We start from the raw sequence: 12945 nt of genomic DNA on the forward strand, positions 1-12945 counted from the left end.
AGAATGGGACAATCTCTGGAGGAAGGAATTCGACTTGGCTGTAATATTGCTCATGGTATACTCTGTTGATTCTCATTGACCTCCAAAAACAGTGTCAATTTATGCAAGGTGCCCAACAGAGGAAGTTTTCAGCTTGCAACCCTAATTTCTAGCAGTCTAAGCCTTAAACACGAGTATACGTTCTGCTCTCTTTTTAGCACTGCTGTCTCACTACTTCAACATGTTGGTGTGTCTCAAATCCATGTTAAATTTAATTAATTCTGCCTAATTCTCCAATCAGATTTTCACCCCTACCATGCAGTGACGTGACTTTTACCAAAGTCAAAAAATACATTCTATGCAGTTGTGATAAACATATGTACAGATCCCTATCCTCTTGACTTGTCTACAGCCTTTATGACAGTTAACTACAATACCCTCTTTCAATGTGTTTTCACTATCATCCTTGCGAGTGGGTCTTCAATCTTCTCATAACACTCTTGTCCAATCATAACCATAAAATTACCCACCTTGGTTTCTCTTTCAGCTTCTACAGCTACATCTGATGTTCCTCAAAATCTCCCTTGGTCCCCTTCTACTTTTCAAGTAAATGCTTCTGTCAGTAACACAACTGAATATATATCAGCTTCAAAACATATATACTGGCAACCGCCAGTTCTATCTCACTACCAGCTACATCAGCGTCTCCACTCCCTGAAAATTTTAATGTTCAGTCCACTACTGAAGGAGCATGAAGTGTTTTCTTACAAAATGCTGGCAAGAAAAGAGTCAATATCTTTGGCTCGGTCCCATAAACTCACAAAAGAGAAGGTACTAAGCAAACTAATAGCAACAAAGGCTGACAGTCCGTCTGAACCTGATGATCAGCATCCTAGAGATTTCAAGGAAGAGACTGTAATTTAGTGAACACATTGGCTATATCTTCCAAAATTCCCTAGATTCTGGAAAGTTCAGGAACCTGGAAGCTGCAAATGCAAAATCACTTTTCAAGAATAAATGGAATTCAGAAAGCAGGAAATCATAGGTCAGTTAGCCTAATACCTGCCATTCAGAAAACGCTGAAATCCAATGGTGCTATGATTAAAGAGTTGCAGCAGGATATTTATAAAATAATAATAAAACCATGCTGTCTTTGCTTGATTGTATGAAAGGGAAATTGTCTTTAACTAATTATTAGAATTATCCAGTCATAGAATCAGAATCATACAGCATGCAAATTGACCCTTTGGCCCAACCAGTTTTCACCAAACATAATCCCAAAAAAAACTTTATGAGTTGTTACTATAAATCTGGGTTGGTGACCATCTAGAAGGCTTATTGACCAGTAGCATTCATAGTGCAGCTTGCAACAGCACATCTTTTTAAAGAAAGAACATTTCATGTGATATGTATATTACCAACAAATGTTAGCATTTATAGCACAGTTCAAGGTGTGTACTTATAAAGATGGTGGTGAGCCTTCACTTTGGAACTATTGCTCTCTATCTAGAGTGTTTGCTTCCAGTACTTTGTTAAGTAATGAGGTTCCACATTTTTGCCTGGGCAGCAGTGAAGAAGAAAGTTTCTATTGTGTGTGATTTGGAGGGGAACTTGACGCAATGGTGTTTCATTATACGCTAAATGTTCTTCAAGCTAACGAAGAAACTTTGACATGTTGTTGCAGAGCATCCAGCATGTGTGGCCCTTCATAAACATATTCCAAGTGAACCTCCAACCTTCACTGGCCAAGCATTCCTGTTCTTTTTGCACTTCCAAAGTATTCCAACCAGCAGATCAAATTGTTCTGGGCATCCACTGTGAAATCTTGTTGAATCCACCAATTGTTCCTCTCCATCTCTTGCCCTTGTCGCTTTAGTAGAACCAATTGATTCTCTCATTTATTTGTCCATTTTCAATGTGGAAAAATATTACATAAATCACTAAGAGCATTGAGACATTAACAAAGCATTATATCCACCCACTGTGCGCACAGTACAGGCAGTGTAAACCATCTATAAGAGGCACTGTAACAGCTTTTCAAAACAAAAGCACCTTGCAAAAACCCAAACCTGATCATCCCAAGCAGGATGACGCAGCAGATGCAGGGGAACAACAGCCCCGCTAACTCCTCTCCAAACCACACACCATCCTGATTGGGAGCTGTATAGCCATTCTTTCACTGTCACTGTGTTCACCCCCTGAAGCTCCCTTATTAACATTACCGTGAATGTATCAACGCAATATTGACTTTAATAATTTGAGAAGACCACTCACTACCACCTTCTCAAGATCAATTAGAATGGGCATCATACGCTGTTCTTGACAGCAATGCCCATGCCTCGTGAAATATTAAAAAAAATGTTAAAAATGCTCTATGTTATTTTAGTCTAAACGACACAAAGAATTCAGGTGAGGGACAAGCATACAGTTTAATGTGAATATCCAAAACATTACAACTTGTGCTGTGCCCCTACTTGCCTCATGGAAGTGGCAGCTTCCTCTGCTTCACTGTCACAATATATTAAATGGTATAAAGTTGCTGTATATATGCAATAGATGCAAGCTAAAGAAAGTTTGACTTCTTTTTACATGTCTAATTATATAAGAGCATAATACGCTTTACTTCAAGCCAATCACCATTTTTGTCACCGGACATTAGTAAACTGCAAAAGTGGAGTTTCATCCCTTCAGGAATTAATTGTTGGAAATTTTAAAACTGTAAAATTTTAATGCTTTTTATACTTTTCCTTTTTGTCTGCTTATCTTTGCTATATTTCTTTCTTAAACCAATTAACTTTTCCCCATGTTTATTGCTGTTTCTGTACCTGATTTGAGTTTAAATTTGTGCACTCTAATGTACCTCCTTCTCAGTTCTGGCAATTCTATTTGATGAGGGAAAGAGACACTGTTGCAAATCCTGCTGACTATTCCTCCCTTCACAGCTATCAGCTCCCTAGTTTCAATAGTTAAAACTAAACACAGTTAAAAACTAAACATTTAAAGGCAAATGGAAATCACAGCAGGTTCCATTAGCTATCTTGTTACAGTAAATTATAGCTCTTGGAAGCACTGTGTTGAAACATAATGTGCCATGTCCAAGAGTGGAGAACATTACTGCTGGCATATCTTTTTAAGATTGAAAAGAAAATGTAAAGAGTAGCTGGCCCAGGAATGAAAGCCATTGGCGACAAGATAGGACTCAGGAAGAAGCATTTTCAATGAGGATCATTCTCACTTAAACAACTGTCTGAAAAATGGATGGGTTTACATTGGAGGTTTTACAGCTCTCCTAGTGAAGTGATTGTGAAATGGAATTTGAGCAGAGAGTGAAACGAGAGGGGGTCTCAAAATCACCCAACTCCTCTAGATAAAAATGACATCTCATGATCTCAACATCAGTCCAATTAATTTCATCTGATGAGGATTATATAGCTCTGCTGCCTTTTGCAGCCTTTAGCAGGACAGAAAATGACTGACAGAATCAGCCCTGTGTACAGATTCAGACAGGCCACCTATTAGGAACCATCAGTATTCAGGAAGTGATGAAATAGGTGAAGCATGAATGACTTGAAAGCCAACAAATCAGGATTAAAACCTAGGTACAGAGAGAATATACCGCAATCTAATGTACCATTATTTTTATAATTACTGACATTGAGAGCATACAGCGAGAGATGCATGCCCTGAATTGGTTCCAGGTCTCTGTAGAATGTTAAATTTATGCCCTGCTGACAGCCCGATTGATTGAAAAAGGTAGTACAGTGAAAGGAAATGGTCGATTTTGTCTTCTGCATGCTGCCTCCGCTTTATTGGTGAAAGTGGCAATTTCAGCTCAGAGTCATGAGTAAATGCTGCCTCATTGTTTCAGCTTCAGTCAGCACTGCCCAGATTGTTGGACACCAGAGCATTGGAAGTTTATTTTGCACCTGCTCTTCTCCGAAACCCACAGCCACCAGCAGGAGTCAGAGAACATCTCAGTGTTTGCCGCTGTAATGTAGTGTCTATTTTAACTCTAACTCTCAAGGCAAACCTGACTTGCTGGTACCTAGCTCCCGACATCTGTATCTCAACAGCTTGGCCGTCGTTAGATTGTTGGCAGCCTTTTCAGGGGTGTCTGGGGCAGAAAACTCAATCTTTGCCCGGCCTCCATCGAATCCTAGAGCCACACAGCATTGAAACAGACCCCTTGATCCAACGAGTCCAAGCTGAACATGTTTCCAAATTAAACTAATCCCACCTGCCCGTGCTTGCAAAACCCTTTCCAATTCAGAAACTTATCTAAATGTCTTCTCAACATTGCAAACATACCTGCATCCATCACTTTCTCTGGCAGCTCAATCCACATATGAACGACTGTCTGTGTAAAACAAAAATTCTCCTCATTTCCCTTTTAAATCTTTCTCCTTTCAATTTAAAAATATGGCTCCTAGTTTTGAACTCCCCCAACCTAGAGAAAAGACTCCTGTCATTCATCTTGTCTCGGTCCCTATGATTTTATAAACCTCCACAAGGTCAACCTTCAACCTCCTACACTCCAAATGAAAAATGTTCCAGCCTTTCCAGTCTATATTTACACCTCATACCTTCTATTTCCAAGAACACTGTGGTAAATCTTTTCTGAACCCTTTCCAATTTAATGGGCGATGGTGGACACAGTACCCTAGAAGAGGCCTCACCAACATCCTCTACCATCTCAACATGATGTCCCAAATCCTGTCCTCAAAGTCTGAGCAATGAAGGCAAGCATACTAAATGGTCCTGGATAGTCCCACCCTCCAAACCCCATCCCCCCTCCCACCACCCCTCCCAACCTTCAAGCAAGTTGCAGAATGGATGATGCCATTCTAGCTTGGGACAGCAGATTTTCTGAAGAAGGGTCCAGGCCTGAAATGTCAGCTTTCCTGCTCCTCTGATGCTGCTGGGCCTGCTGTGTTCATTCAGCTCTACATCTTGTTATCTCAGACTTTTGCCCCCACTGATTTAATGGTTGCTTATTGGATTATTCATTTTGCGCAATTAATTGGAACACTGATTTGGAGGAAGTGTAAAAAATGTTGCAAAATTCTTAACCCCAGTCCCACGTCACCTCCATCGAACCAGGGGGGTGGTACCGTGTCTGCAAAATAGCATGCCCCCACTCTAGCCCTTTCTCCAATGAATGTTGGAGCCTATTAATTGGACAAACTCAATTTGCAGAGATAATCAGATCAAAAGTGTTGCCAATTTAACATGTGATTATAATCAGGACAAGTCCAATAATACCAGTAAAGGTAAAATTGCAATAGTCATACGCGACCATAGGGCTGCTTTCTTATTAGAGAGAGAGAGGGAGGAAGATGACTGGCCATAGCTTAACCAGAGGGTCACCATGCCTTGGGTGAAGGGAGAGGTTGAGAAGGGGAGACTGTCATTGTAACCTTAGCTGGTGCAGTGATTAAACCCACATTGTTGGCATCGGTCTGTGTCGCAAACCAGGCATCTAACCAACAGCTAACTGACTCCCCTGAAATTCTAATAAGAAGGCTGGAAAAACCATGAGTAAAGACTGTACATTTCTAAGGTCTGGACTGAAGTCACAGGACGGAACTTCCATTTATATAGCACTGGTCACAATTTCAGAATGTCTCAATATTCTTCACAGCCAATGAAGTACTTTACAAGAGTAGTCACTTGTAATCTGGGAAACGTAACAGATTCTTGTGCCCAGTGACCTCCCATATACTGACATGACATAAATGACCAGATAATCTATTTCATTAATATCAATTGAGGGATATCATTCTGGCCATGAAACCAAAGGGTCACTCATTTGCCCTAAGTAGTTATTTAAATTTACAGCTCTTTAAAATGATAATGTAAACAATCTAAAACTGCCAGTTACAGTTTAAAGAAAACATTGTCTGCTAGACTGCTTTGAATGACAGTCCAGCATGTGTATGTTAGGAAATGAAAATCTGTTCCTACAATTTCGATAGCCCCATTTACAAGGGGCTGTTATTACAGCTGAGGTAACTATGAATGCTCTGCTGAGTTTCAAAAGCTTAAATACAAATATCTCAGCATGGAGGGGTGTCTCCGAATTTTCAGCTTCATTGATAGTTTAAAGGAGCTACTAAAGGATTCAATATCTTTGATAGGTGGATGAGTATATGTTTGATTTTACCATAAATTAATATGTTGAACTGATTATAAACCTTATAATGGGCTGAATGATTGAGTCCCCACCGAGTGTATATGAGTATGAGCTTTCTTGGATTGTTAAAGTTTTGATGTTTTCAGCTCGGTATGGGGCTTAAAATCTGCTGCTGGTGGATAATGGGTGAATGCCTATGGAGTTGCATGGGGCTGGGGGTAGCATGGAGATTTGATTGGGGGCGTGAGTCAGGAACAAAGGCTAGAAAGCCCGATGCCTTCTAAAACAAATGGGCCAAAGACAGACAAGACTGGTGTGCCTTGTAAGTAGCCCTCACTGCCCCGTGACCACCTATGATCTGCATTTGGGATTGGGGAGCCTGGGTATATCCTATTGCCCATCTCACCAGAGCAATGATTGGCTCTAATGAGACCCCTAAGTTGAATCTACAGGGTTGGAAAATGTGCGGACAGGTTCTATGCCTTGGCATTGAAGAGCATGCACATTCTATCTTCCAGATGAGATAAGCAAATGAGGATTCAGAAGAGATTTATCAGGATGTTGCTGGGTCTGGAAGGTTTGAGTTATAAAGAAAAGCTGGATGGGCTGTGACTGTTTTCCACTGGTGCATAGGAGGTTGAGCGGTATCTTTTGGGGGTTGAAAGAATGTGAGGGGTTTGGATAGGGTCTTTTCACTAGAGTGAGTGATTTTAAGACTGGGGGTATATTTTTAAGGTGAGAGGAGAGACATGTAAAAAAGACAATGGGGCATTTTTTTTTACAGTGTGTGGTTTGCGTGTCGACTGAACTTCCTGAGGAAGTGATAGAAACAGGCACGGTTACAAAGACACTTAGGTGAGGGCATAGATAGGAAAGGTTTAGAGGGATATGGGCTTGGAGCAGGCAGGTGGAAATACTTTAGTTTGACATTATGTGCAGCATGGATTAGTCGGACCGAAGGGTCTGTTTCCATGCTGTATGACTCTATGAAAATGCCACCTCTGAGCCATTGCCAAGTATATGGAGTTATGATTGCATTAGAAACTGAAAGGTTGGGCCTATCACAATTTCAGCAGAGAAGCTTGGACAGATAGAAAGGAACTGTTGTTGTAGCTGAAGACTTTTATCACTCTTGCTATGAAATAATTCTAGTTCTAGGTATATAATTGTATTTATGGTTTTATGCAGAAGTTTAAAACTGTGTTACTTGATGCATGCACTCCCCCAGCTTGATCCAAAATGGCTGAACTGAACATAACATAAATTGTGTGCCTCAACATTGTACTTTTCTCTTCTCTAGGGTTCAACTCACAACCATCTCCAGGGGATCATTACAAAGTTGCTGCGACCAGTGAATCAGATGGTTATTGTATTGGGAAAAGACCATGGCTTGGTTGTAAGTAATTGAATGGAGGAAAGGAGAGGAGAATAAAATCTCTTCTGGGACCCCTGCTTAACTTGTGCAAACCCTGTTGGTGAACTCTGCTTCTGTCATATGTTCAAAGGGTTTCAGTATTGCCAGCAAAGCGTGGGGTGTGCTGTGTGCACTGTGGGTGGCATGGTGACACATTGGTTAGCACTGCTGCCTCACATTGCCAGGGACCTGGGTTCGAATGCCAGCCTTGGGCAGCTGTCTATGTGGAGCTTGTCCATTTTCTGTGTGGGTTTCTGCTGGGTGCTCTGGCTTCTTCTCACATTCCAAAGATGTACAGTTTAGGTGTACTGGCCATACAAAATTGCCCATTGTGTCCAGGGACGTGTAGGTGTGGTGGGTTATCCATGGTTTAAAAATGCCATGTGGTGCTGCGGGGACGGATGAGTATGGGTGAGATGTGCTTTGGAGGGTTGGTGCAGACTCTTTGGGCTGAATGGCCTTCTGGTGCCCCGATGACTCTATTCTATGACTCAGATAGCGAGAGTACATCTCCTTTTGTACTGTACCTGGTGCACAATGGCCCCAAGCATATGGGGAGTACATATTTTCTCACTATTTTCTGAAGTGCTCGATGATGGGATATTGTACGAAGTCCAATGATTAACAAGCAACCATGTGTAGCATGGATATGGACCGAAAATCTGAGAATCTTCTTTGACATTTTGGCCTCAAATCTTTTCCAGTTGGAGAGGCCCTGATTTACAGAAACAAAAAGAAGTGGTCTGGTCTCAAATTCTCAACATATCACCGAGTAAACAAAATTGTAGCACTCCAGTTCCTGTTTCCATAGAAACAGCAAGCTTTAAGTGCTCCTTCGTATTTTCTCCAGCCTTCATCTGGGGGTGGGTGCTACATCTGCTCCGGTTTCCTGGGACAGCTGGGAATTTGTAAAATCAAAACAATAATTCTCACAGAATCCACGGACTTTGACAGGGTGAAGCAGGAATTTGCTGCTGGGCAACGTTTGACTCACCAGCATTTCAGCTTCCATGAACTATTCATAGAACATAGAACATAGGACAATAGAGCACAGAACAGGCCCTTCGGCCCTTGATGTTGCGCTGAGCTGTGAACTAATCTAAGCCCCTCTCCCGACACTATCCTATCATCATCCATATGCTTATACAAGGCCTGTTTAAATGCCCCTAAAGTGGCTGAGTTAACTACATTGGCAAGCAGGGCGTTTCACACCCTTACCACTCTCTGAGTAAAGAACCTACCTCTGACATCTGTCTTAAATCTACCACCCCTCAATTTGTAGCTATGCCACCTTGTACAAGCTGAAGTCATCATCCTCGGAAAAAGACTCTCACTGTCCACCCTAATCCTCTGATCTTGTATGTCTCTATTAAATCCCCTCTTCGCCTCCTTCTCTCCAATGAGAACAGACCCAAGTCCCTCAGCCTTTCTTCATAGTGCCTGCGCTCCAGACCAGGCAAAATCCTCGTAAATCTCCTCTGCACCTCTTCCAATGCTTCCACATCCTTCCTGTAATGGGGCGACCAGAACTGCATACAATATTCCAAATGAGGCCGCGCTAACATTTTGCACAGTTGCAGCATGACATCATGGCTCTGGAATTCAATCCCTCTACCATTAAAACCTAACACACTGTGGGCCTTCTTAACAGCACTATCAACCTGGGTGGCAACTTTCAGGGATCTATGTACATGGACACCAAGATCCCTCTGCACATCCACACGACCAAGAATCTTTCCATTGACCCAGTATTCTGCCTTCCTATTATTCTTCCCAAACTGAATCACCTCACATTTATCTGCACTGAACTCCATTTGCCACCTTTCAGCCCAATTCTGCAGTTTATCCAAGTCTCCCTGCAACCTGCAACATTCTTCCACACTGTCCAACACTCCACCGACTTTAGTGTCATCTGTAAACTTACTAAACCATCCACCTATGCCTGTGTCCAAGTCATTTATAAAAATGACAAACAGCAGTGGTCCCAAAACAGATCCTTGAGGCACACCATTTGTGACTGGACTCCAAGCTGATTATTCCTTTGGAGCCTTGAAGGCACCATAATTATTGATGTCTGTATATCACTACAAGCACGATCCCAGAGGGTGATCTGTCGTGTCTCCCTGGGTGGACACAGCTTAGCTTTGATCCTTGACATTAAGGTGGAACACTGTTTAATGTTCCAGCCCTTTAAGGCTGCTGGTGGCCACCTGGCACTCTGCATCAATCCCAGGCTCAATCCACATACACTCCACCCTCAAGAGTTGAGGTTAGAGAACAGGGCTGCAAGTACCCCCCCAAAAAAATGCAGAAAAGATAAACACTACAAATGCTGGAAATCTGAAGTGAAAATGAAATGGAAAGTATCAGCTGGTTCGGCAGAATCTTTGCAGAGAAACAGCTAATATTTCCGGTCACTGACATGAATAGAATAACCTCTGAGCTTGATGTATTGTAGCGGTGCAACTAATTGGGTATGTCTTGCTACGTAGCATGGTGGCTCACTGGTTCACTCTGCTGCCTCACAGTGCCAGGGACCCATGTTTGATTCCGGCCTCAGGCGACAGTCTATGTGGAATTTCCACTTTCTTCCGGTTTACTTTGGGTGCTCAGGTTTCCTCCCACAGTCCAATGATGTGTTGGTTGGGTGGATTGGCCAAACTAAACTGTCCGTAGTGCTAGAGATGTGCAGGTCATTTGGGTTAGCCATAGGAAATGTGGATTTATGTGAGTATGGCATGGATAGAATGCTGTCTGGAGGGTCATCATGGATTTGATGGACCAAGTGGCCTCTTTCAGCACTGTAGGGATTCAATGATTCTATGAAAAGCTCCAAAGACTGTATTAGTAAAGGCGATAGTCTGTGTGATGCATGTATTTAAATGTGGTTTGTCGTGGATATGTGGTGTATGGCTAACTGGACATGAAGGGTGGGAGATTGTAGAATTGGTAGTGGGGTGATCCCATCCAAGGCAGAGGTTGACTCAATGCAGGTAACAGTAGGCTGGTGACTTTTTGTTGGGCCCAGAAAGGGAACTCCTGCTTCTTCTGGGCTGATTAAAACAGAAGATGAAATGTGATAGAGAGATAATGGGAACTGCAGATGCTGGAGAATCCAAGATAACAAAGTGTGAAGCTGGATGAACACAGCAGGCCAAGATGCTTGTGCTCCTGAGATGCTGCTTGGCCTGCTGTGTTCATCCAGCTTCACGCTTTGTTATCATGAAATGTGATAGCTTGCCCTTTTTTGTTGTTGCCTGAATGGCCTGTAGTGGTCCCTTCAAAGACTGCCAGTTCGGCTGCTCAGTGTGCCTGGTGCTACTGCTATATGCACAATTTGGCCTACTTATTCTTTTGTTTTGCACCCTGCACATTTAAGGAGGCCTCATGCCTCAGGCAGGTCCCCTGGGTGACTACGTTAGCATGATGTCCAGCAATTCCTGTGCGATTAAGATAGAACTTGGCATGAAAAATAAGAGAGAATTTGGATTTTACGCCAGAAAGGAGGACAGTCATGAGTTGAATTTCTTTTCTGTCATATTGCAGTCACCTTCTGTCACTGATAGTCAACATTTTTTGTTTCGTCAGAATTAGTGTTCTGATTGTTCTGTGCCCATTTCATTGATTTTTCTGCCAGTATCTGCAAATCCTTGCTGTTGACAAGCTGATGTACGGGAGATTTAGAAAGCAATCACTTTTCTGCAGTGCTGCCTGGGATGGAGTGGTGTTGCATTGATAAACCAAAATGTTCTGAAAAGCTGAAGCAACCTCTCCTTTCTTCTCCAACTGAACTGAAGCCATGTTAATAATTGGACAAAACACTGCAGGATTAAGCTTCCCCTAAGCGTGGTCCTTTGTGGAATTACAAGGATATAAGTTGTTGAGACATATCAGAATTAATTGATTTTCTGACGTTAGTGTTGAAACCCTGGTACTTTTGCATGAAGGAAGCCAACTTGCATCTCTATTGTATAAATGCTCATAAAAATACTTTCAGCACAAAGTACTGGTTTTGTCCTTTGTAAACATATGCATACAGCCTGAAGTAGTGTGAAGTTGGATGTCTGAACAGATACAATAACCTGACGCAATGTATATCATTCACATTGGAGACTGTTAGGTCAAAATATAGAAACTCTTTCTCTAATAGCAGTGTAGGAGTTCCTTGACTACATGATACTGCAAAAGTTCAAGAATAAGGCATATCCACACCTTCTCAAGGGCATATGTCAGCAACGCCCACACATCAAGAATATACCCCACATATTGATGTAAGAGAACACCTTGGTGGAAAATGATCCGCAAATGTGCTTTATCCTCCATGTTTTTTAAATGCATGACACAGGATGTAATAAGTCACATTATTAGGTATAATCCACAATGACTCCTGTTAGTTTTACTAGCAGTATTTTATGACAGACATGCCTGTCAACTGGACTGACCTCTTCAGTCATCAACAAGGTGTCTAGTGGTCACCCATTCCCCCTCTATCTCCAAGCCCTTAAGCTGTGACACACCCACCAGTCTGAACATGTTATCCACCTAACTTTTAGCCTCCCAGATGTGCCACAGTGACTCCAGTCTCTAATCAAGCTCTGAAATCTGGAGCTCAGGATTTCTTGCACAGGTTCTCATCTAGGACAATGATAGGATCCATATTACAACTATATATTCCTGGCTGCCTGGATAAGTGCACAGCTTCAAAAACACTCAAGAACCTTGACAGCATCCAGGTCAAAGCAGCCCCCTTGATTAGAACCACATCAACTCCCTCCATCACCGACATTCAGTAGCCACCCTGTCTACGAAATGCACTGCAGAAATTCACCAAAGCTCCTTAGATAGCACCTTCCAAACCCACAACCACTTCCAACTAGAAGAACAATGGCAGCAGACACATGGGAATACCAACATCTGCAAGATCTCCTCCAAGACACTCACCCTCTTGACTTGGAAACGAATCGCCGTTCTTTCACTGTTTCTGGCTCAAAATCCTAGAACTCAATCCATCACAAAATTGTGGGCGGCTGTGATTCAAGAGGGTAGCTCATCACCACCTTCGCATAGGCAAAGGATGGGCAAGAAATGCTGGTACTGCCAGTGATGACTTATGATTGGATTTTCTAAGTATGTTCAACTTAACCATGTTAAACTATCATGTCTTAAAATTATTTTCCTTTTGTCAACTTTTTGTCTGCTTTGGATCTGTTAGATTACTTGATTAAATTAGCCCTTAATTTCCATTATTCTCAGTGTTTCTCAGTTTACTCCAAGCATAGTTACTTCTTTAAAAAAAATATAAAATGACAACTTTGGGGCACTCAGTGGGGGTCTCTGCATCTTGACACTCTGCTGGAGTTCTGGAACACATTGCCTGAAAGGGTGTTGAATGCAGTGAGCCTCAGGACATTTAAAAGAT

At 42.1% G+C, this 12945-nt stretch overlaps 1 protein-coding gene across 3 annotated transcripts in view; it reads left to right on the top strand.

Annotated features, from left to right (window-relative positions):
- The window catches only part of LOC125458253 (dedicator of cytokinesis protein 2-like), a 604879-nt gene that overhangs the window by 271128 nt on the left and 320806 nt on the right, over positions 1-12945 (top strand). For all 3 annotated transcript variants that reach the window (XM_048543364.1, XM_059650772.1, XM_059650774.1), the window contains exon 27: positions 7413-7508. In XM_048543364.1, the coding sequence (XP_048399321.1) occupies positions 7413-7508 (96 nt within the window). The remainder of the gene's footprint in view (positions 1-7412; positions 7509-12945) is intronic.

This window comes from Stegostoma tigrinum, chromosome 13 (genome assembly GCF_030684315.1).
Source record: "Stegostoma tigrinum isolate sSteTig4 chromosome 13, sSteTig4.hap1, whole genome shotgun sequence".
In the NCBI taxonomy this organism is placed as follows: domain Eukaryota; kingdom Metazoa; phylum Chordata; class Chondrichthyes; order Orectolobiformes; family Stegostomatidae; genus Stegostoma; species Stegostoma tigrinum.